The following is a 26130-nucleotide window of genomic DNA, read 5'->3' as shown; positions in this document are numbered from 1 at the left end:
TTTTTTAAGGAGTCTAGATTATTTTTTATCTCTAATTTGATTCTTCCTATCCAGAATCTCTCTTTGGGTTTTTTTGCTTCCAATCTCTTTGGTGAAGTATTTCTACTGCTCATTAATTTTATTCCTGAGTTCATTGAACTGTCTTTCTTATTTTTCTTATAACTCATTGAATTTCTTTATGAAACTATTTTAAATTCTCTGTCATTTATATTGTATATTTCTGTGACTTCAGGATTGGTTTCTGGAGACTTGTAATTTTCCTTCTGCTCTGGATTGTTACAGTACTTTTTCACGTTTGATGAACCAATCCTTTCCTGGCACATTTGTGATAGTATCAGGTTGCAGATTCCAATTGCTACCACTGAGGGGAAGCAGGAGCTATGTTTTCTGATCCCACACCATCTGCTGAAAGTTGTGCAGGTACAGTTTGCACTCCTGCAGGCCAGGATGTTGTTCACATGGGTGTACAGGTCTGCACTCACCTACTCTTGCAGTCGCAATGGGTCACATTCCCACTGGCAGGGCTGCAATGACACAGTGGCTGCTCCCCGAGGCCAGGATGATGTTCATGCATGTTCACAGGGCTGCCACCACTTCTTCTTACAGTCATGCTGGGGCGCATGCCCACTGGCAGGTGGTACAGCACAGTGTACCCTCCTGTAGGTGAGGATAGTGTTCATGTGCAGTCTGGGCTGTCCCAACCTCCTGTTAGAGTAGCAACACCTGCTATGTGAGATCCTGAAACCTGGCTTGCTGCTGCTATCCTGGGGATCCAGTCCATCCACCTTCAGAAGTATAACTGTGTAGGTCTCTCAGGCATCCTGTTGTGCTGTGTGGGTATCCCCGATCAGTCATTGAATGTTCATTTAGTTTAATTTAGAGGGGCAGAGACAAAGGGAACAGCTCACTCTGCCATGTTGCTGATGTCACTCCTCTGGAAGGGGTTTTAGAAGTCATCCAGTCTGTCTTTTTTAATGTTTACGCTTCCTCTACAATAGGACCACTAGTTGTGAACTTAAATCAAGAAATTGCCATGTGGTTGTCATTGTGCTAAGCTCTTGAATTCATTATCTCATTTAATGCTCATAGCTACTCCTATGAAGAAGGTGTTATTTATCCCCATAGACAGATGAGAAACTGAGTCCCAGGAAGATTGAATAATGCACCTGAAGTCACAAAGTTAGGATGCAGCTGAGTTGGCATTCAAATCTTGCTCTAAGCCCAGAGTGTATTCTCTTAACTATATGCCAAACAATCCACACACACCATATTGCTTCTCTTTGAAATGACCTTTTTCTCTACCTGCCTAAAAAATGACCATAGCTGACTTTCAACACAGCACAAATGTCTCCTCTTCTGAAAATCATTTCCTACTGTCCTACCCCTACAGACAGACTTGGGCACTAGACCCCATTGGAACCCCCAGCTCAATACATATGTCTTTGTTGCATCCCTTTTCATGCTGTCGTAGAGTGATTTGCTTATCTACTTGCACCCCAACCAAACTCTAAGTTCTTTGAGGGCAGCACTAAGAGCTCTTTGTGTTTCCACCCCACACATCATTGAATGAATACAACAAACACTACCTCATGAAGCTCTCATTCCATTTGGGGTAGATTTCACTCTTAAAGAATTCCATGTCAGCCAGAACCATAATTGGCCTGTCTGACTCCTTCCCACAGGTGAAATGAGATAGTTACGGCTTCCCTCTCCTTCTTATAACAGTTTGATTCTGAGAGCAGCTCTCGCCGGTGCAGAGAGGCCTCCCTCAACCACTTCATCCAAAGATGGTTTCTCTAGTGACTTCCTATAGGATCTCCCTGCTTATTTCTTTGTATTTATTTCTAGTAAAAACTATTTGTTTTACTTGTTTCCTTGTTTCTTATATCTCTCATGAGAGCAGTGACCTTGTCCATCTTTTCCACCACTGTGTCCCTTATGCCTCCTTCAGTGACTGGCACTTAAGAGGAACTTAATTTTCTTTGAATGAATGAATAAATGAATAGTTGTGGACAGGATAATGAAGGACCTTGATGTGATGGGAAATCTGGATAGGCAGTCATTTAAGAAAGCCTTCAATGTCAGCTTTAGTGTGACATTGAAATGGGCAATACAGAGAGAGAGAGATGGAGAGAAGGCAGCAGTCAGCAGTTAGGTAAGGGAAAAACCCTTGGCCAAGTTTCATGATTACAGGAAATCAAGTCAGAGAAGCTGAAAGACATGCAGGGTAAGTGTGATCAATGATTTGGGCATCAGAGGGTCTTGAGTAGACACCCGCTCAACACTGACCCTTCCTGGTCTCTAAATAGCTCACTTCCTTTGCACATCTGATAAAGCAGACCTCTTCTGGATCTTTCCAAGGTAGAACCCTCCTGGTCTCAAAAGGCTGTCTCCTCTATAATTCTCTATACACTTCTCTGTACTTCTCCACTGATGATGGTGACAGATGCCACTTTGGCCCAGAAGTTCTCAGTGTTGAAGGTGATGTGTGTGAATAGTATTCCAGGGCAATTTGATTTCCCTGGAGGTCACGTTGAAGGTAAGAAGGTCAAGTATCAGTATTTTTGGTTAGGTGGGGGCAGTCCCTCTGATCCTTCAGACATCTTCCTTGTCCACTAATTGATTCTGCAGATTTAATACCTAATACACACTAAGAAAAATATTCTCCCCTCCCACACTATGAAATCAAGCCTCAAAAAGATGTCTGATATTCTGAACAACTTGTCCCCCACACCACACCCTTTTGTTTCCAACCTCATATGTCTCTTTATGGTATAGACACCTTGGGTCCACATCCTAAATGTCATCCCACCTCTTACCCTTACCAGACATTAGCCCTTCCTTTCTTTCATTCCAGAATTTGGAAATGAGAACTTCCTCATGGTTTGGGACTTAATTTTTGATCCAGCCTCATCATCCCCTATCATCATTGGCAATTCTCCAACTTCATATTCTAGTCTCTTCAGAATCCCACTTCTGCTTTCACCTCAAGGCCTCTAGCATGGGGTGTAGTCCAATATTCCACTGGGGCTGACTTGCACTGTCTATCTTGGTGACAGGTGGTTTAACTGCAAGTGTTAGTGGGTGGTGTTTGCCTGAAGGGTGAAAACATGACTTTTATTAATAAATGACAAATGCAGACATCATTTTCCTGTTCCTCATCTCCCGACCAGTGCAGACATAATGAACCAATCATGGTATTTTTTCCCTACTGAACCTGAATGTGCTCAGCATGGTTCTCAAGAGACTCCAGGCAGCCATTATCAAACAACTGCAGTTGGCATTTGAGATGAACCTTACCTCCAGTGAGATTCCTTGCCAAATATCCTGTTCTTCTTGCAGATGAATGACACTTCCTGGAGGATGAGGGAATCAAATCAGTCTGTGACCTCGACTTCACTCTCATGGGACTCTTCAGCCACTCAGGGCCACATCTGGTCCTATTCTCCCTTGTGGTCACTGTACTCACCATGGGCCTTCTGGGTAATGCCATCCTGCTCTTCCTGACCAGCACAGACTCCAGGCTCCACACCCCCATGTGCTTCCTGCTCAGCCAACTCTCCCTGTTGGATGTTGGCTTTCTACTGGTCACCATCCCCAAGATGGCAGTCGACTTCCTGCAGGGAGAGAGTTTCATCTCCTTCCAAGGTTGTGGAGCTCAGATGTTCTTTCTGATGCTGATGGGTGTCTCTGAGGGTGTCATGCTATCCCTCATGTCTTATGACTGCTATGTTGCCGTGTGCCACCCCCTGCATTATCCCTTACTCATGAGATGTCAGGTCTGCCTGCTCATGCTGGGCACCTCCTGGTTGTCAGGTGTACTTGTGGCGTGCATCCAGACTTCCACCATCCTGCACTTCCCCTACTGTGCCTCACGCGTTGTGGACCACTTCTTCTGTGAACTGCCTGCCCTGCTGAAGCTCTCTTGCGCTGACACCTCAGCTTATGAGTTGGCGCTGTCCATCTCCTTGGTGCTGATCTTGCTGCTGCCCCTGTCACTCATAGCCACCTCCTACAGCCAAGTGCTGGGGGCTATTCTCTGAATGCACTCCGCTGAGGCCCGACACAAGGCCTTCACCACCTGCTCCTCGCACATCGCTCTAGTGGGGCTCTTTTATGGGGCAGCCGTGTTCATGTACATGGTGCCAGGTACTTACCACAGCCCACAGCAGGACAACGTGGTCTCCCTCTTCTACAGTCTTGTCTCTCCAACAATCAACCGCCTCATCTATGGCCTAAGAAATCGAGAAGTTCGAATGGCTCTGGTCAAGGTCCCTGGCAGAGCTGGGTTCAGATCAAGGAGATGACCTCAAGGGGGATGCCGGGTTGTCACAGGGACCCTCCCTTACAGTAGAAACCTCTTTTATTCACAGTACAGGTGAAAGATGTACTATGACCAGCTCCCTTTCTCTTCCCAGGTTCACCTCCTATCTTGTGGATTTATAGAAAGCAAACATAATGACCCCAATCACTTAAACAAAACGAGGGGGGGCGGTTTTTAGTCTTAAACAGAACTAATTTTTTACTAGAAGAATGCCAATCCAAAAGCAGAGATGAACCCCAGCTTCTAGATATTTTGGCCACCTATTAGCGCCCTTCCCTACACTCCATTCTTATACATTTCAGCACAGTGAGCGATGAGTCTTGGATCCAAACCTTGAAATAAAGCAAGAAAAAGGATCCAGAGGCTGTTACTCTGACAGTGACGCTCAGAGAGTCCCTGACCCTGATGGTTCTTAGCTGTGTCTTTGTTTGAGTCATAGTTTTAGATTTTACAGAAGTGGAAGGCTGTCACTCAAGATGACCCTAACTGGTCAGTCCAAGTATGTGTTACTTTTGCTGCCTCAATTATTATAGGGCAGAGATGTAAGATGTTGAAACCCACTCTTAACTGAACGTCAAGGCTGTCTAAGATTAGATACTGCCATTTTTAAACTTCTATAATCATCACCAAGTGGCACAAGAGTTAAGATTACTCAATTAATGATTTCCAGGGAATGATGTATCTTAATTCTTTATCTTTCAGAGATAGTTCTAATGTTTCTTTGGATTAAGAATTAGAGCCATTTCTATCCATATGAAGGCTGAGTTGACATGTCATCCTAAGCATTTTGAATGTCAGGTGCGAATCTTTGTGTGGGAGTATTGTGTGTTGAAGAAAGGGATTGGTGAGTGGGGAGTTTTATTTTTTTATTATTTTATTGAGGTCACATTGGTTTATGCCATTGTGTAATTTCAGTTGTGCATTATTATATATCAGTTTCTGTATAGACTGCATTGTGCTCAACACCAATGGTCTAGATTTTATCTGTCACCATACATATGTGTTTTTTACTCCTTTCTCCCACCCTCCCATCCCTCCTTCCTCTCTGGTAACCACTAATCGGGTCTCTTTATGCAAGCGTTTGTTTATCTTCCACATATGAGTGAAATCATGCAATATTTCTCATTCTCTGTCTAGCTTATTTCAGTTATAATACCCTCAAGTTCCATCCATGTTGTTGCAAATGGGATGATTTTGACTTTTTTATGGCTCAGTAGTATTCCATTGTTTGTGTGTTCCATATATATGTGTGTGTGTGGTATATCTTTATCTTCTTTATCCATTCATCAGTTGGTGGGCACTTGTGTTGTTTCCATGTCCTGGCTATTGTAAATAATGCTGCAGTGAACATAGGGATGTATAAAACACTTTGTATTATTGATTTCATGTACCCAGTAGTGGGACAGCTGGATCATAAGAAATTTCTATCTTTAATTTTTTGATACATCTCCATTCTGTTTTCCACAGTGGTTGCATCAGTTTGAATTTCCACCAGCAGTGTACGAGGGCTCCCTTTTCTCCACATCCTCTCTAATACTTTAGAATCCCAATGACATTCTTCAAAGAAATAGATCAAAGAATCTTAAAACTTGTATGGAACAACAAAAGATCACAAATAGCCAAAGCAATCCTGAGAAAAAAAGAACAAAGCTGGAGGCATCACAATTCCTGACTTCAAAATATACTACAAAGCTGTGTAATCAAAACAACATGGTACTGGAAGAAAAGCAGACACACAGATCTAAAGAACAGAATTGAAAGTCCAGAAGTAAAACCACACGTCTATGAACAGCTAATCTTAGACAAAGGAGCCAGGAACATGCAATGGAGAAAGGAAAGTCTCTTGAATAAATCGTGTTGGGAAAACTGAACAGCCACATGCAAAAGAGTGAAAGTAGACCATTACCTTACACCATGCAGAGAAATTACTTCAAAATAGATTAAAGACTTGAATGTAAGACCTGAAACCATAAAACTCTTGGAGGAAACTACAGGTAGTGCACTCTTTGACATGGATTTTAGCAGCATTTTTTTGAATATTGTGTCTACTCAGGCAAGGGAAACAAAAGAAAAAAATGAACAAATGGGACTGCATCAGACTAAAAATCTCCTGCAAGGCAAAGGAAGCCACGACCAAAACGATAAGACAACCCACCAACTGGGATAAGTTATTTGCAAATCATATGTCTGATGATGGTTAATTTCCAAAATATATAAAGAACCCATACAGGGGTTATTCTGGGGGCACAGTGATTAAGTTCATGCACTGTGCTTCAGTGGCCCGGGGTTCACGGGTTAAGATCCTGGGCACAGACCTACATACTGCTCATCAGGCCACCTACAAAATAGGGGAAGATTGGCACAGATGTTAGCTCAGGGCCAATTTTCCTCAATGAAAAAAAGAAGAACTCATACAATTCAACAACAAAAACAAACAACTCGATCAAAAAGTGGGCTTAGGATCTGAACAGACATTTTTCCAAAGAAGATATACAGATGGCCAACAGGCACATGAAAAGATGTTAAACATCACAAATTATTAGGGAAATGCAAATCAAAACTACACTGAGATATCACCTCACCCCCGACAGAATGGTTATAATTAACAAGGTGAACAGCATGTGGCTGTTCAGTTTTCCCAACACGATTTATTCAAGAGACTTTCCTTTCTCCATTGCATGTTCCTGGCTCCTTTGTCTAAGATTAGCTGTTCATAGACGTGTGGTTTTACTTCTGGACTTTCAATTCTGTTCTTTAGATCTGTGTGTCTGCTTTTCTTCCAGTACCATGTTGTTTTGATTACACAGCTTTGTAGTATATTTTGAAGTCAGGAATTGTGATGCCTCCAGCTTTGTTCTTTTTTTCTCAGGATTGCTTTGGCTATTTGTGATCTTTTGTTGTTCCATACAAGTTTTAAGATTCTTTGATCTATTTCTTTGAAGAATGTCATTGGGATTCTGATTGGAATTGCATTGACTCTGTAGATTGTTTTAGGTGCTATGGACATTTTAACTATGTTTGTTATTCCAATCAATGAGCATGGAATATCTTTCCATTTCTTTACGTCTTCTATTTCTTTCAATAATGTTTTATAATTTGCAGTGTATAGTTCCTCTACCTGCTTGGTTAAGTTTATTCCTAGATATTTTATTCTTTTTGTTGCGCTTGTAAATGGGATTGTATTCTTGATTTCTCTTCCTGTTAGTTCATTATTGGTGTATAGAAATGCAACTGATTTTTGTAAGTTGATTTTGTACCCTGTAACTTTGCTTCAGTTTTTGGTTATTTCTAATAGTTTTCTGGTGGATTGTTTAGGGTTTTTATATATAGAATCATGTCATCAACAAACAGCACGAGTCTTACTTCTTCCTTTCCAATTTGGATACATTTTATATCTTTCCCTTGCTTAATTGCTCTGGCCAAAACCTCCAGTACTATGATGAATAGGAGGGGTGAGAGTGGGCATCTTTGTCATGTTCCTGTTCTCAGAGGGATGGCTTTCAGTTTTTCACTGCTAAATATGATATTGGCTATGAGTTTGTCCCATATGACCTTTATTATGTTGAGGTCCTTTCCTTCTATATCCATTTAATAGTTTTTTATCACAAATGGATTCTGGATCTTGTCAAATGCTTTCTCAACATCTATTGAGATGATCATGTGATCTTTATTCCTCAATTTGTTAATGTTGTGTATCATATTGATTGATTTGTGGATGTTGAGCCATCCCTGCATCCCTGAACTAAATCCCACTTGACTGTGGTGTATAATTCTTTTAATGTATTGTTGTATTCAATTTGCCCATATTTGGGGGAGATTTTTGCATCTATGTTCATCAGCGATATTGGCCTGGGAGTTTCCTTCTTTGTTTTGTCCTTGTCTGGTTTTGGCTTCAGGGTAATGTTGGCCTCATAGAATCCATTAGAAAGCATTGCATCTTCTTCAATTTTTTGGAACAGCTTGAGGATAGATATTAAATCTTCTTTGAATATTTGGCAGAACTCTCCAGAGAAGGCATCTGGTCCTGGACTTTCATTTTTTGGGAGGTTTTTGATGACTGTTTCAATCTCTTGTGATTGATCTATTCAGATTATCTTTTTCTTCTTGATTCAGTTTTGAGAGGTTGTATGAGTCTAAGGATTTATCCATTTCTTCTAAGTTATCCAACTTGTTGAAATATAGTTTTTCATAGTATTCTCTTATAATCCTTATTTCTGTGGTATCTGTGTTATTTTCTCCTCTTTATTTTTAAGTTTATTTATTTGAGCCTTCTCTCTTTTTTTCTTAATGAGTCTGGCTAATGGTTTGTCAATTTTGTTCATCTTCTCAAAGAATCAGCTCTCAGATTCATTGATACTTTCTATTGTTTTTTTAGTCTCTACTTCATTTACTTTGCACTAATTTTTGTTATTTCCTTCCTTCTGCTGACTTTGGGCTCAGTTTGTTCTTCAAGCTCTGCTAGCTGTAGTTTAAGATTACTTATTTGAGATTTTTCTTGTTTGTTGAGGTAAGTTTGTATTGCCATAAATTTCCTCTTAGGACTGCCTTGCACATCCCATAGGAGTTGGTATGTTATGCTTTCATTTTCATCTGTCTCCAAGATTTTTTTTATTTCTCCTTTGATTTTGTCATTTATCAAATGTTTCTTCAGTAGTATGTTGTTTCTTCTCTGCATATTTGTGACTTTCCTAGCTTTTTGCTTGTAGTTGATTTCTACTTTCACAGCATAATAGTCAGAAAAGAGGCTTGATGTGATTTCAATCTTCTTAATTTTATTGGCTTGCATTGTTTCCCAACATATGGTCCATCTTTGACAATGTCCCATATGCACTTTAGAAGAATGTATATTCTGCTGTTATGAGATGGAGGGTTCAATAAATCTATTAAGTCCATCTGGTCTAGTATTTCATTTGAGGCCACTTTCCTTGACTTTCTGTCTGGATGATCTATCCATTGATGTAAGTGGGGTGTTGAGGTCTCCTACTACTATTGTGTTGCTATCAATTTCTCCCTTTAGGTCTGTTAATAGTTGCTTTACATGCTTTGCTGCTACTGTGTTAGGAGCATATGCATTAATAAGTGTTATGTATTCTTGCTGGAATATTCCTTTTATCATTATATAATGCCCATCTTTTTCTCTCATTGTCTTTTTTCTCTTGAAGTCTGCTTTGTGTGATATGAGCATAGCTACACCTGCTTTCTTATGATTGCCATTTGCTTGAAGTATCATCTTCCATCCCTTCACTCTGAGGCTCTGTTTGTCTTTATAGCTGTGTTTCCTGGAGGCAGCATACGGTTGGGCCTTTTTCTTTAATCCATGCAGGCACTGTGTGTCTTTGGATTGGTAAATTCAGTCCATTTGCACTTAGAGTGATTGCTAATATATGAGGGCTTAATCCTGCCATTTTATCTCTTGTTTTCCAATTGTTCTATATTTCCATTGTTTCTTTTCCTTTGTATTTCTGACTACCATTTCAGTTTGGTGGTTTTCTGTGATGGTTTTCTCAATTTTCTCTTTGTTTATGACTTGTTACTCTGCTCTGAGATACTTTATGGCATTCACCATGAGGTTTATATAAAAGATCTCGTAGACAAGATAGTCCATTTTCTGATAGCCTCATCTCTCCATTAGCCTATGCAGGTTCTATGCCTTCCCTCCTGCCCATCTATGTTTTTGTTGTCACAAGTTATTCTATTTTGTGTTGTGAGTTTGTGACTCAGTTGACGTGTTTAAAGGGTTTTTGTTTGTCTGTTTGGCTTTTTGGTTGAGGAAGATTTGCCCTGAGCTAACATGTGTACCAATCTTCCTCTATTTTGTATGTGGGATGTCGCCACAGCATGGCTCGATGAGTGGTGTGTTGGTCCATGCCCAGGATCCAAATCCACAAACCTGGGCCGACAAAGCACAGTGTGTTAACTTAACCACTATGCCAGCAGGCCAGCACCATGAAGCGTTTATAGTTATTTTTCATGCTTTCTTTCCCTTTATCTTTTATGTTATAATTAAGTATTTGCTCTCCTGAAAGAGAGCTACAGTTTTCTGATTTTGTCTATTTATCTTCTTGTGTAAACATTGTAGGCCTTTGCCTTTTTGTTTCAGGTATCATAGCATCCTTGAGTATTTCTTGTAAAGGAGGTCTAGTGGCGATGAACTCCCTCGCCTTTTGTTTATCTGAGAAAGCATTTATTTCTCCACTGTATCTGAAGGATAGTTTCATTGGATAGGGTATTGTTGGCTGAAAGTATTTCTCTTTCCCTCTTTTGAACGTATCATTTCATTCTCTCCTACCCTCTAAGTTTTCTGCTGAGAAATCAAATGAAAGCCTGATAGGGGTTGCTTTTTGGGTTATTTTCTTCTGCCTTGATGCCCTTAATATTTTTTCTTTCTCATTGACTTTTGACAGTTTAATAGTATATGCCTTGGAGAAGGTCTTTTTGCACTGATGTAATTAGGAGTTCTATTGATTTCATGTACATGTATGTCCAGTTTTTCCCCAGGTTTGGGAAGTTCTCATGTATTATTTCTTTAAACAAGCTCTCTGCTCTTTTCTCCCACTCTTCTCCCTCTAGGATACCTACAATCTTTATGTTGCTTTTCCTAATTCAGTCTGATGTTTCTCAAAGAAATTCTTCATTTTTAAATCTTACTTCTCTCTCATCCTCCACCTGAAACATTTCTAGATTTCTGTCTTCAACGTCACTAATTCTCTCCTCCATATGATCTACTTATTTTTTGTGCTTTCTACATTATTTTTATCTCATTAACTGTATCCTTCATCTCCAGAATTTCTGTTTGTATTTTTTGTAGAGCTTCAATCTCTTTGGTGAAGTACTCCTTCTGCTCATTAATTTAATTCCTGAGCTCACTGAACTGTCCTTCTGAGTTTTCTTGTAATTTGCTGAGTTTCTTTATGACTGCTATTTTGAATTCTCCATCAGTCAGGTTGTAATCTTCTGTGACTTCAGGTTCTGTTTCTACAGAGCTGTCATTCTCATTCTGTTCTGCCGTGTTACTGTAGTTCTTCATGATTTTTGATGATCTAGGTTCTGATGATGGTTTTTGATCCTCTGCTGGTGCATTTCTGGTAGGAACCACCTTTTCTTATTTGAGTACAGTTTTGGTTACTTTGGTTCTGGTCACCTGGGTCCCATGGTCCTCCACTGGGTCTCTGCAGGTTCACACACTGCAGTCCCATGCTCCACCTGTGTTGCTGTTCCCGGGATGTCTTGGGGTGCTGGTTGCACCTCTCCCAGAGGTGCTGCATTCACTGGTGTCACTGTCCTTGGCAGGGGGCTGGGGACTCACGAACTTGTGTACAGCTGCTGCTGGTGGTGAAGGTGGTGCCAGGGATGCCACCACTGGGGACAGGGTCACTGGTTCTCCTGTGCTTCTTGTTACTTCTGGTGAGACTCCCCCTGTCATCATTGGGCTGCATTTGCTGTTCCTGCCTCATCTACTCATGGTTGTGTCAGTAGGATGCTCTGCATTTGCACCGGCCAGGCCACAGCCACTCAGCAGAGTGCCTTCACTGAGGCAGGCTAGGCAACCACAGTTGGGTGGCAGGTCCTGCTTGCAGAGGTGGGGCTTCACACGGGCTTTTCAGCAGAAAGCACTGAACAGGCTGGGCCACCATGGCACAGTGAGCACACATGCAAAATTTTACTTTTTGTAAATTTTGTAAATTTACATACAATGTTGAGATCAGGCCAAGTGCAACTAAGCACATATGTTACTTTACATAAATATACTATGAAACAATATAAAAAAAGAAAAGTATTTACCTAAAGAAGAAGAAACTCGGCAAACGACATATGGAGGACCAATAATTTTCACTGTGCATATTATGTTTTTATGTGAGTGAATGTATTCCATGTGAAAACTGTTATATTTAAGAATTTAGGCTCCACTGTCAGAGTCTCATCTAGGAATCCTGGAGTGCTTCCCCAGGTGATCTGATGCACCTAGGGCTGACACACACCTTGGAGATCACTTCCTTTGTAGCTTAAGGCATACCTCTGATGCCAAGCTGACCAAATTCACCCCCACTCCACCACTCACTGAGTGACCTTGAGCAAGTGAGTTAATTGCTATCAGCATTTGCAGTGGGGAGCTGAACTATTGCCTTCTCCCTTCTCAGTGGTCTACCTCTGTTGAAAGGACCAAAAACATCAGTATCTGCAGAGTCCACACATGTTCTATGAAAGGTCTTTGACAACACCCACATCTTACATAAATATCCGTGTATCTATTGCTATAAAAATGAAATTTGTACACGAAAAGTTATTTCATTAAGAACACCACAATCTATAATCCATAGAATATCTCAAGCCATCAATGTGCACGATGGCATGATGAGACTTCTTGCAAAGTGAGGCAAGCTTTTGTTATTTTCAAACATGGTTCCATTTTAAAAAATAAAGAGTGGCTTCACACTTAACATTTAAAGATTTTAAATACCAAGATGATCATTTTTATGTCACGGTAAGATAACGTAATGTCATAGAAAGATGTTCACAATATATTATTATATGAAAAACCCAGATTAACAAATATATATATGTATATCAAATATATATAACGAATATATATTATATATGTGAGAAAATATCATTTTTTGGTTGAGGTAAAATTCGCATAACATGAAATTCACCATTTTAGCCACTGTAAAGCACACAATTCCGTGCATTTAGGACATTCATGATGCTGTGCAACCACCTCCTTTGTCGAGCTCCAAGACATTTTCCTGACCAAAGACCAGGCCTCATCCCTATCAGCAGGCACTCCCCATTCCCCCACCCTCCAGCCCATGACAAACAGCAATCTGCTTGATGTCTCTATGGATTTGCCTATTCTGGACATTTCACGTAAGTGGAATTGTACAATATGTGACCTTTTGTGTCTGGCTCTTTTCACTTAACATCATGCTTTCAATGTTCATCCAAGTTGTAGGATGTGTCGGTGCTTCATTCCTTTTTATGACCAAATAATATTCCTTCATGTGGATGGACCACATTTTGCTTACCATTCATCTGTTAATGAATATTTGGATTATTTCCCAAAAATCAAACTTTTGGCAATTGTGAATAGTGTCACTGTGGACTTTCATGTACAAATTTTGGCTTGAACACCTGTTTTCAATTCTTTGGGGAATATACCTGGGCGTGGGTCATATGGTAATTCTAGGTTAAATTTATAGAGGAACCACCAAACGGTTTTCCCTCATGGCTGCACCATTTTACATACACACCAGCAGTGTCTGAGGGTCCCAATCACTCCACATCCTCATCCACACTCGTTATTTTCCCTTTTTTATTTTCTTGCCATCCTAGTGGTTGTGAAGTGGTATCAATTGTGGCCTTGATTGGCATTTCCCTAGTGGCTGTGATGCTGAGTAACTTTTCATGTGCTTGTTACCCAACCAACCAGGCCCTCAATCTGTGGGCTCCTGATAGGCTCTGAGACTTGTACCCTGTACCCCCAGACCCACTGCAGCCTGACAGGAGCCAGTCCAGGGGCGGCTGCTGTCCAGGTGCTGAAGGAAACAGCCTCACTGCCACCCCCTCCACATTCCTCTCGGTATTGCAGACCAGCGTGATCCCCACTTCCTGGAATATCCGGGCTGAAATGAAGTCCGGGTCATGCTTCTCTGGGTAAAAATACCATTTTCACTTCCTAGCTTGAGGCCAGCTTCGCATCGAACGCCCTTGTAATTTCTCAGGTATAACTATGGATATTTTGGACTCACTGAATCTTCTAATCATACTTCTCTTCAACAGCCAGTCGCCACATTCCTCAAAACTTAAATGTAAGCTTCATGACTTTAAAACATTTTAAATTTTAGGATGTGATACAAAAAGAGGGTCAAAAGGGAGGAAAGTAACCCTCACTGAGTGCTGATACCCACCAGATATTGACCCAGTCATGCTGCACATGCTTGCTTGTTCAGTCTCCACAGCAGTGCGGTAAAGTGCCTACACTTCACAGGAAAGGAACTGAGGCTCAGAGAGAGAAACAATTCTCCACAAGCCACACAGCTGGTAAAGAGCAGACTGAGATTGTGACGTTGGTAGTACAACTCCAGGGTGTGGTTGATCCAGGGTCATTTGACCCTGATGGCATCTAGGTGTTTGCTCCACCCACCCCAAAGAGTAGTCTTGTCCTTGTGACCCAAGATGGAGCTCCAGCCACCACCTCAATGGTCCATGCAGCAGGAAGGAGGAGAGGGGAAGACTGGACAGAGAGAGCATCTCAGCTGTCTCTTCAAGAAGGTTCCCGGAATTACTATGTAGTCTTTGACTTCTCCATATGGGACACGGTACAGTTCTTTAACCAGTCTACCTTCAAGAAAAGCCTTCAGGTATGATTTGTGTTACAGCCAGCCATGCACATACCTAAAAACTAAGGATTCTAAGAGAGCAAAATGCATATCCTGATACACAATTAGCAGTCCCCGAACAGGCCATCCTGCTGACTACCAAAACATCCCGTGTGTACCCTGCTTCCTAGACAAGGAACACACTCACAACATCCCAAGGGAGTCAAACCCAAAGTCCACCTGCTGCCTCCATTCAGCCCAGAGTCCAGAGTCTGGGTGATGTGCAGGCCTCCCCTTAACCTGCTGTGGGCTCTTATGGCCTGGAAATCTATATGCTTAAAGGCAACCACCATTCCTACTACATCCAAGAGTGGAGTCATAACTGGACCACGACCACTTAAAATCCCAGTTGAGACTTCTGTTTTCCATGAATGGAAAGCCAGGCTACTTGGATTAAACGTTCAGGTTCCTAAAAACAACTCTCAAAGCTGGATACCTTCTCATTTTCTTAAATGAATAATGACCTGAAAAGACAGTAAAGAATTAGGAAGACACTACTCAAATGAAAACAGAAACCCAGAGATAAAATGAACATTATGTTCATTTTATTACCCTGGAGGCATTTCTCCAGGCAAGAAAATGTGAATCCCTGTTTGGATGTCCTCGTGGTGGAGAGAGAAAAGGCAGAGCCCAGGGAGAGGGCAGGAGGGGAACGCTCCTCACGTTGGTGGAGACCTCACAAAGCTCCACCCTCAGCGTGACAGCAAACCAAAGAGGAGGAGCCTGCAAGTGTCACTTCAGCTTGACTTTAATCTTCCTGGTGGCCTTGGGCACCACGAGCCTTGAACTTCATTTAACTTCATCCTCACCCAGCACAGCTCCTAGGATTCCTCTTACTGAAAGCTGTCTTCTTCAAATTTGACAGATATTATTTCAAATATGGCACACACTACCCAGGCAGTGGTAACCAGGCACACAAGAACACTGACCCTAGGAGTGAAAACCAGCAAAAACAGCAGACACTGCAACAGGGACAGACAACACAACACACTATAAAGCATCCGGCTTGTCATGTTCAAGTCAAGACAGTAACACAGTAACCACAGATACATAGCGAAGGGTTCTGAGGTGAGGAAAGATTGGGTATATTAGGAGATGGAACCAAAGTCAGAGTGCTCAGAGCACAGGTTCTCATCCCCAGCTGAGAGCCTCAAATGTGCCCCTTACGTCCGTCCTCCACCCTGGCCCCCTCCTGCTCAGACATCTCCCACAGCTCCCTACTGCCCACAGGATGCAGTCCCTCGTTGGTTTCTAGAAGAACTCTCGAGCGGCGTGGGGCCCTGTGGTCAGCGGGAGAGGCAGGCAGGGTGTCGGACTCAGAGACACTGGCCCCGCCTCCACCCACCATGGCCCCTCCCCATCCTCCACAGCCACCACCGCCCCCTGCTGGCTCCCGATAGGCTGGGGCAGAGGTGACAGCACAGATTTATTGCTGGGAATCTGCACAGTGAGGTGTGGGGTCGGGGTGGATCCCGGGTCGGGAGGCCGTGGGTCACTGGGGGCCCGCGCTCAGCGGCTCCACCCGCAGCCACAGTCCGCCCTCGGCGCGCAGAATCAGCTCCGGCTTCCGGCGCGGCTCCTCCCCGGCCGGCAGGACGCGGAAGCGCAGCAGCGTGAGCGCCAGGACCACCTTCATCTCCGTCATGGCGAACGTCTGCCCGATGCAGTTCCTGCGGCGGGAGTGGGGGCTAGACGGCGCCCGGGACCCCCATCCCTGCCCGCAGGCAGAGAGAATCCTGGGCCCCCATGAGGGCTTGCACGTCCCCCGAGCCTGGCCCACACTGCAGCTCGAGCTCAGACCAGCAGACAGGGGTCAGGGGCACTGAGCACACCGAGGACCCCAGGCCCCAGACCATTACCCATAACCTCTGGGGCGGGGTGTGGTGGGGGGTGTGGTGGGTGGAGGAAGGAGAGCTGGAACTCTTCCCACCTTCAGTGTTCCCTTTTTTACCCCCCCTCACAGTCATGTTGGGAATCTGTCCCAGACCCCTGCCCCCATCAACACATCCCCACCTCAGATGCCTGCCGCCCTCACCTGGGCCCCGCTGAGAAGGGAATGAAGGCCAGAGGTGACGTCTCCTTGGTGTTTTCTGGGTCAAAGCGAAAGGGATCATAGACCTGGGGGTAAGGCAAAGATAGGACTGCTGGGTGGGGTCTCCCAGGACCTCCAGCCATGGAGAGTCAGACGTGTGTATGATGTGGGGAGGTGATGTCTGATTTGCCAGGTCAGTACCCTGCACCCTCCCCTGGGTCCCCTTAGGGGAGCAGACAAGGATGAGGGTGGGGAGAGGCAGCACCTCAGGGTCTGGCCACACGGATGGGCTGTGGTGGGTCCCGAAAATACTGATGAGGCAGATAACACCTGTGGGAGAGGAGGGGCCGTCAGGAAGAGGTCCCCTCCTGCAGGACGGGCCCCTCTTCTTGCCCAGGATGCTCCTCCCCTTGACGTTGAGGGCACCTTTGGGGATGACCCGGCCATCTGGGAGCACAATGTCCTGGGTGCAACGTCGGGAGATGACAGTGACTGGAGGATGCAACCGCAGACTCTCCTTGATGCACATGGTCAGGAAGGGCAGCTGAGCCAAGTCATCCCTAAGGAAACCCCCCAACATTTATCCAGAGAGCCAAGACAGAGACCCCTCAGCCCTCCTCCTGCCCAGGTAGACCCTCTCTCCCTACAACAAAATGTATCCCAGATGGATCACACATCTCCAAACTCATTAAGTTGTGTACATTAAATATGTACAGCTTTTTGTATGTCAATAAAGTGGTTTGGAAAAAGAGAAAGAGAGAAAAAGCAATATTACACAAGTGCCAGACACGGAAAATTTAGTCAGATATTTGTAGAAGCTCTCTGAGCAAAACACAACACCCAAATGTCAACCATAAGATGATTCACAAATGTGCATAAAATTGAAATATTCTTTATGGCAAAAAAACAAAATCAAGGCAGATAAATGAGTAAGAAATGAAATGAACAGATCCAGTCTTTAACTCTTATTTATCGTGGTACCAAATATACTAGCTAATGCAATTAGACAGGGGAAAAAAAGGAAAGTAACACAATTCAAAATGTGGGGGCAAAGATGTCAATTTTGGTTGAGGGTAATTTTATACTTAGAAAAGACAAGAGAATCCCCTGGAAAAAAATATAAGCATTGAAGTTCCTGTAAGGGGGCTGAATTCTTTTTCTTTAACCCTCTTCTTTTTGTGTGCTGATTTGAATTTTTAATGGCTGATACAGTTAACTGGTTGAAAATTGGAAAACTACAAAACACCGTCCCCATGGCCCAACACCACTCATTACCCTCCTCACAGTTTGCTGAGTTTGTTGCTTTTTATGTACCCTTCCAGAGTTGTTTTTGCATCTTAAAAAAATTATATAATATATACTATCTACACTATATAAAGTATAAAATTATATAGTAATATATAATAATTATATACTATATATGACACACACTACTCTGTATCATTTTGATTTAAAAGTATAGCAATGTGATCTTGTCCATCTCCTGAGACTTGTGTCAAAAAAAGAGGCTTCCCTACCCTGGTGCTATAAAATAATTTTTCCACAGTTTCCTCTCGAGCTTTTAAGACTCCTTTATTTTTTATTTGAAATCTTTGATTCATCTAGATGTTATATTCTTATAGGACTAAGAACAGGTTGAATTAACTCTTTTCCAGGTAGCTTCCCAGCTGTTCCAAGAGCTTTTATTAAATGATCTTGATTTTTCCTATTGATATGAGACTCCTTCTTTGGCATTTACTATGTTCATTAAGCACAAAATTTATATGCATAAATTATTAGTTTTTCTATGCAGAAACAACAACCAGTTAGAAAAGAAAATTTTAAAAAAGATGATGACAATATTTACATAGAATACCTGGATTAAACTTAGCAAAAACTGTGAAATCTGTATATTCCCAATGAACTTATAAATTTCTCTCAGTCCAAATAGAAGATACTATTCCCCATGGCAACAAAAGTATCTAAGGGTTAATTTAACAAGATATGCATAAAATGTCTATGCAAAAACATTAGACTCTATTAAAAGACTAAAGATTATTTTAATATCCAGAAACAGATATCCTCTCTACACTTTGGGGTGAATATGAAGTAATCTATTTTTCACAAGTCAATCATACATTCCAGTCAACCAGTAGAAAGTATCCAATTCAAATGAAAATCAACCTGACATTTTTAGAAATTTAAACTTACTTTAATAGTTTTTCTATAAGCATAAAAGATCATAAAGAGCTAGGTCAATTTAAAATTGAAAGATTAAAAAAAGGAGGAACAGGGAGAGATTCAGGGACAGTGGCACACCTGGAGGTGGCATGGAAGCTCCGTGCCCTTTCCTCATACCCTGCCCTATGCATCTCTTCCATCTGGCTGTTCCTGACTTATACAATGTCTGATAGACCATTGAGAAATTAAGCATTGGAGGAGAGTGACATCAGCATCATGGCAGAGTGAGTGCTTCCCTTGGCCTCTTCCCTCTAAGATACAACCAAAAGGACATACATACACCAACAGAGGACATATACATGTCACAAAAGACGTCTTGGAGACCCACACAGCCACACGCCTGAAGGTGGTGGTGGGGCTGGATCCTCCAGAGGATGTGGAAGGTGATCCACAGGAGCTCTGTGGAGAGAGACAGGCTGCAGGAGCAGGAAATGTGCAGGTGAAAAGGGCGCCCCCTCCCCACCTGATTCTCCAGCCCCAGAATCGTGTGGAGTACAGCACAGTGAGCACGGAAGTGACAGTGGGGAAAGTGTACAGGTGAGAGAGGTACCCTGCCCCCACCCAGCACTCCAGCCACTATTACACAGTGCACAGAGTGGTGAGTGAGGGAACAGTGGCTGGGAAAAGGGAAAGTGCACAGTCCTGCAATCGTCCAGAGCTCCATACAGAGAGACAAGCAGGGGCCAGAGGAAGTGCTGGGGAGGGAGAGTACTCCTCCTCCTGCCCAGTGCTCCAGATCTGCCATTGATCAGTCACTCAGAGAGAAAAGTAGTCAGTGGCTGGAGATGGGGAGCCCCAAAATACACATGCTGGGCCCAAAATACACAGTGCCTGATCCCCATCCAGTGGTGGTACGTGGCAGCTGCAACCAGATAAGGGCACCATGAAGAAGCAAAACTCCACTCCGTCAAGCAGTATGAGTAGGTTTGTTAAATCTCCAGACCAGAAGGAAAGTGACAAATACGCAGAAACCAACCCTGAAGGCACAGAAATCCATAACTTAAATGACAAAGAATTCAACACAGCTATCATTAAAAAAATCTCAACAAGTTACAAGAAAACACAGAACAAATTAACAAATTCAGGATCTCCTTCACAAAGGAGATTGAAACCATAAAGAAGAACCAATCAGAATTGTTAGAGATGAAAACCACAGTGGATGAAATAAAGAAAAATCTGGATCCGCTAAACAACAGAGTTGACAATATGGAGGAGCAAATCAGACAGTTAGAGGATAGAACTGTAGAAATGCTTCAGAGGGAGGAGAAGAGAGACCTCAGACTAAAAAGAAATGAAGGAGCTCTCAGAGAAATATCTGACTTAATCAGGAAATGCAACATAAGGGTTACAGGTATTCAAGAGGGGGGGAAGAGAAGGAGAATGGAGTAGAAAGCTTGTTCAAAGAAATAATAGCTGAGAACTTCCCAAATCTCAGGCAGGAGCTGGAAATCGATGTGAAAGAGGCCTTCAGATCTCCTAACATTGTCAATGTAAAAAGACCCACTCCAAGGCATATAGCAGTGAAGCTGGCAAAAGTCAAGGACAAAGAAAATATACTAAGGGCAACAAGGCAGAAGAAAATAACTTACAAAGGAACCCCTATCTGGATTTCAGTGGGTGTCTCAGCAAAAACCTTGCAGTCTAGGAGAGAGTGGAATGATATATTCAAAATCCGGAAAGACAAAAACTTTCAGCCAAGAATACTCTATCCAGCAAAAATCTCCTTCAGATATGATGGAGAAATAAAAACTTTCCCAGATAAACAAAAGCTAAGGGAGTTCATCACCAAAGGACCCCACCCCCACAAGAAATCCTCAAGAAGTCCCTCATACCTGAAAGGAAAAACAAGAAACCAGGAAAAGAACTAGAAAGCTCTGAGCAAGGAGATGAATAGGTAGGCAATAAACAGAAAATGGCAGCTCTCTATCAGATCAGGTTAGTAAACACTTAACTTTAATATCAAGAATAAAGAAAAGGAAAATACCAAAACAAAAATGATCTCATCATTTTAGCCACAAACTCACAACACAAGATGGAAAAAGATATGACAAAAATAACCTAGAAGGGGAAGAGGAAAGAGGTAGAATCATCTTAGTCTAAGGAAATAAGAGGCTATTAGAAAATGGACTATCTCAACTATGGATTTTTTTTACGAACCTAAAGGTAACCACTAAACAAATAATCAGAATAGAGACATATATGATAAACAAGGACAAAACGAAGAAAACCAACAGAGAGAACTAACTAATCAAATTGGTAGTCTGAAATACATGGGACAAGAAACAAAGGAAATGCAGAAGAACTGGGAAATGTGCAATAAGATGGCAATATTAAGCCCTCATACATCAATAATCACTCTAGTCAGAGTAAAATGGGGGGGTGAGCTGACCTGGGACTCTCTCCCCTCCAAACTACAACAAAGGATTGGAAAAAACTGAATTTCAGCTAATAAACCTAATGCCAGACCATCAGAGACCTACAGCACCAAAAAGGCAGAGGACGGAGATGCTGCAGCAGGCCTCGGAGAAGCTGGAACAGGGCAGGAGAGAACATCGCTCCCTCCCCTAGAGACTGGGATTACTGCCACAGGTGCGGGGCCGCACGACGGGGGGATCATCCAGGACTCCCGCCGCCGGTGCAGCGGAAACCCAATGACGGGGGGAAGCTTGCCTGCGCGGGGACCCCAGCAAACCAGTGCCCCGGCAGTCCGGAGAACAGAGCTGATCCAATCCAGATCTGTGCACGAGAAAAACAGCCCCTCCCCCGGGCAAACCACGCTGGGCGCAGCCATCTTGCCCAAAGGCAGAGTGCTCCCAACGCGTGGCTCTAGACCCCCATCTAGTGGCGACATGCTGTAACTGCAACCGAATTCTACCATCATGAGAAAAAAACGCTCCTCTACCATCCAGCAATTTAGAAAAGCTCCAGACCAGAAGGAAAACAATAAAAACACACAATTAAGTCCTGAGGCTTTGGAAGTAGGTAAACTAAGTGAAAATGAGTTCAGAGTAGTTATAATCAAAAAACTCAATGAGGTAGAGAAAAAGATAGAGAAACAAGCCAACGAGATCTGGAGCTACTTCACAAAAGAGATAGAAACTATAAAGAAGAATCAAACAGAATTACTAGAGATGAAAAACACAATGGACCAGATAAAACAGAATATGGATTCCCTGAATGCCCATGTAGACACCATAGAAGAGCAAATTAGCATAATCGAAGGTAGACAGGCTGAAGGGCTCCAGACAGAGGAAGAAAGAGAACTAAGAATTTAAACAAATGAGGAAAATCTCCAAGAGATAGCGGATTGAATGAGGAGAATGAATTTAAGGATCATAAGAATTCCGAGAACGTGGAAAAGGAAAATGCAGCAGAAAGTGTACTTAATGAAATTATAGAAGAGAACTTCCCAAATCTAGGGATTGAGGGAGAAATGTGTGTAGAGGAAGCTTTCAGATCCCCTATATTTGTCAATGGAAAAAGACCTACTGCAAGGCATATAGTAGTAAAAATGGCAAAAATGAAAGACAAAGAAAGAATACTCAGGGCAGCAAGACAGAAGAGAATAACCTACAAAGGAGCTCCTATCAGACTTTCAGCAGATTTCTCTACAGAATCCTTACAAGCTAGCAGAGAATGGAGTGACAAATTCAAAGCTTTAAAAGATCAAAATCTTCAGCCAAGAATACTCTATTCAGCGAGAATTTCCTTCAGATATGAGGGAGAAATTAAATCTTTTCCAGACGAACAAAAGTTAAGGGAATTTGTAACCAAAACTCCTCCACTACAAGAAATCCTCAAGAAGGCTCTCATACCTGAAAAAAAAAAGGGAGAAAGGGGTCACAAACCACAGAGTAGGGAGACAGATAGATAGAACCAGAATAGGATAGCAAATATTCAGCTATAGCATTAGGATAAAGATAAGGAAACTACCAAAGCAAAGACGATCTTATCACTCTAACTGCAAACTCATAACACGAGTTGGAATAAGAAATGAAAATAATAATTTAGGATGGGAAGAGGAAAGGGACTAAATCAGTCTAGGCCAAGTAAGCAAGAGACCACCAGAGAATGGACTATATTATACATGAGATTCTGAATACAAACTTCAGGGTAGCCACTAAACTAAAAACAGAACAGAGCCAAAAAAACATAAATAAGGACAAAATCTAAGAAACCCAGCATAAGAAATTGCAGAAGTCAATGGGTAGGCTAAAGCACACAGGACAAGATACAAAGGTAATGCAGGAAATCCAGATAACGAGCGACAGATTGACAGCATTAAGTCCACATGCATCAATAATCACCCTCAATGTGAACGAATTGAACTCTCCAGTAAAAAGACACAGAGTGGCAAAATGGATTAAAGAACAAGACCCAACAATTTGTTGCCTCCAGGAAACACACCTCAGCCCCAAGGACAAACACATGCTCAGAGTGAAGGGGTGGAGGACAATACTTCAAGCTAATAGCAAGAAAAAAAAAGGCAGGTGTTGCAATTCTTATATCAGACAAGATGGATTTCAAAATAAGGCAGGAAAAGAGAGACACAGAGGGACAATATATAGTGATCACAGGGACACTTCATCAAGAAGAAATAACGCTTATAAATATCTATGCACCCAACATAGGAGCACCCAGGTTCGTAAAGCAACTATTAACAGACCTAAAGGAAGATGTTAAAAACAACACAATAATAGTAGGGGACCTCAACACTCCACTCGCATCAATGGACACATCATCCAGACAGAAAATCAACAAGGGAATAGTGGAGCTAAACAAAAAACTCAAACAATTGGACTTAATAGACATATATAGATCACTTCATCATAAAACAGCAGAATACACATTCTTCTCAAGTGCACATGGAACATTCTTAAGGATAGACTGTATGTTGGGAAACAAGGCAAGCCTCTAGAAATTTAAAAAATTGAAATAATAACAAGCATCTTCTCTGATCATAATGCTATAAGGCTAGAAATTAATTACAAGAAAAAAGCTGAGAAAGGCGCAAAGATGTGGACACTAAATACGCTACTGAACAAGCAATGGATCATTGAAGAAATTAAAGAAGTAATAAAAAAATACATGGAAACAAATGAAAATGATAACATGCCATACCAACTCATATGGGATACAGCAAAAGCTGTATTAAGAGGAAAATTCATTGCAATGCAGGCACATCTTAACAAACAAGAAAAATTCCAAATAAACAATCTTAAACTACACCTAACTGAACCAGAGAAAGAAGAACAAATAAAGCCCAAAGTCAGCAGAAGGAGAGAAATAATAAAAATCAGAGCAGAAATAAATACTATTGAAATGAAAAAGGCAGTAGAAAGGATCAATGAAACTAAGAGCTGGTTCTTTGAGAAGATAAATAAGATTGACAAACCCCTAGCCAGACTTACAAAGAAAAAAAGGGAGAAAGCTCAAATAAACAAAAGCAGAAATGAAAGAGGAGAGATAACAACAGACTCTGTAGAAATACAATGGATTATAAGAGAATACTACAAAAAACTATATGCCAACAAAATGGATAAGCTAGAGGAAATGGATAAGTTCTTGGACTCCTACAATCTCCCAAAGCTCACTCAAGAAGAAGCAGACAATTTGAACAGACCCATCACAAGGAAAGAGGTTGAAACAGCAATCAAAAACATCCCAAAGAATAAAACCCCAGGACCAGATGGCTTTCCTGGGGAATTCTACCAAACTTTCAGAGAGGATTTAATACCTATCCTTTTCAAGCTATTCCAAAAAATTAGGGAGGATGGAACACTTCCTCACATGTTCTATGAAGCCAACATCACACTGATACCAAAGCCTACAAGGAAACCACGAAAAAAGAGAACTACAGGCCCATATCACTGATGAACATAGACGCAAAATTCTAAACAAGATTTTGGCAACCAGAATTCCACAATTCATCAAAAGGATCATACATCATGATCAGGTGGGATTCATACCAGGGACACAGGGATGTTTCAACATCCACAAATCAATCAACGTGATACACCACATCAACAAAGTGAGGAATAAAAAATCACATGATCATCTCAATAGATGCAGATAAAGCATTTGACAAGATCCAACAGCCATTTATGATAAAAACTCTGAACAAAATGGGCATAGAAGGGAACTACCTCAACATAATAAAGGCCATATATGACAAACCCACAGCCAATATCATACTCAATGGGCAAAAACTGAGCGCCATCACCCTGAAAACAGGAACAAGACAAAGATGTCCTCTATCACCACTCTTATTTAACATAGTACTGGAGGTTCTGGCCAGAGCAATTAGGCAAGGAAAATGAATAAAAGGAATCCAAATAGGGAGGGAAGAAGTGAAACTATCACTGTTCGCAGACGATCTTATATATAGAAAACCCCCAAGAATCCATTGGAAAACTCTTAGAAGTAATCGACAACTACAGCAAAGTTGCAGGGTGTAAAATCAATTTGCATAAATCAGTAGCATTTCTATATTCTAATAACAAATTAACAGAAAAAGAACTCAAGAACACAATACCATTCTCAATCGCAACAAAAAGAATAAAATACCTCGGGGTAAATTTAACTAAGGAAGTGAAGGACCTGTATAATGAAAATTACAAGGCCTTTCTGAGAGAGTTGGATGATGACATAACAAGATGGAAAGACATTCCATGTACATGGATTGGAAGAATAAACATAGTTAAAATGTCTGTTCTACCTAAAGCAATCTACAGATTCAATGCTATCAGAATCAAAATCCAAATGACATTCTTTACAGAAATAGAACAAAGAATCCTAAAATTCATATGGAGCAACAAAAGACCCCAAATTGCTAAAGCAATCCTGAGAAAAAAGAACAAAAGGGAGGCATCACAATCCCTGACTTCAAAACATACTACAAAGCTACAGTAATTAAAACAGCATGGTACTGGTACAAAAACAGGTGCACAGATCAATGCAACGGAATTGAAAGCCCAGGAATAAAACCACACATCTATTGACAGCTTATCTTCGACAAAGGAGCTGAGGGCATACAATGGAGAAAAGAAAGTCTTTTCAACAAATGTTGCTGGGAAAACTGGAAAGCCACATGTAAAAGAATGAATACTGACCATTCCTTTTCACCATTCACCAAAATAAACTCAAAATGGATCAAAGACCCAAAGGTGAGACCTGAG

The 26130-nt window shown here is 41.8% G+C and overlaps 1 protein-coding gene and 1 pseudogene across 2 annotated transcripts in view; one reads left to right on the top strand and one right to left on the bottom strand.

The window, feature by feature from the left end:
- Nucleotides 1–3363: 3363 nt before the first annotated feature.
- LOC124234449 (olfactory receptor 2Z1-like) lies at nucleotides 3364–4307 on the top strand (annotated as a pseudogene).
- An 11386-nt stretch (nucleotides 4308–15693) lies between these two features.
- LOC124234451 (cytochrome P450 4F2-like) overlaps nucleotides 15694–26130 on the bottom strand; it is a 30529-nt gene continuing 20092 nt past the window's right edge. For both annotated transcript variants that reach the window (XM_046651794.1, XM_046651795.1), the window contains 4 exons: nucleotides 17159–17292; nucleotides 16998–17062; nucleotides 16736–16818; nucleotides 15694–16370 (listed from right to left, as the gene is read on the bottom strand). In XM_046651794.1, coding sequence (XP_046507750.1) covers nucleotides 16193–16370; nucleotides 16736–16818; nucleotides 16998–17062; nucleotides 17159–17292 — 460 coding nt within the window. In that variant the 3' untranslated portion in view covers nucleotides 15694–16192. The remainder of the gene's footprint in view (nucleotides 16371–16735; nucleotides 16819–16997; nucleotides 17063–17158; nucleotides 17293–26130) is intronic.

This window comes from Equus quagga, unplaced genomic scaffold, assembly GCF_021613505.1.
Source record: "Equus quagga isolate Etosha38 unplaced genomic scaffold, UCLA_HA_Equagga_1.0 73948_RagTag, whole genome shotgun sequence".
Taxonomy (NCBI): domain Eukaryota; kingdom Metazoa; phylum Chordata; class Mammalia; order Perissodactyla; family Equidae; genus Equus; species Equus quagga.
The sequence above is the reverse complement of the archived record's forward strand: the minus strand, read 5'-3'. Positions and strand labels throughout refer to the sequence as shown.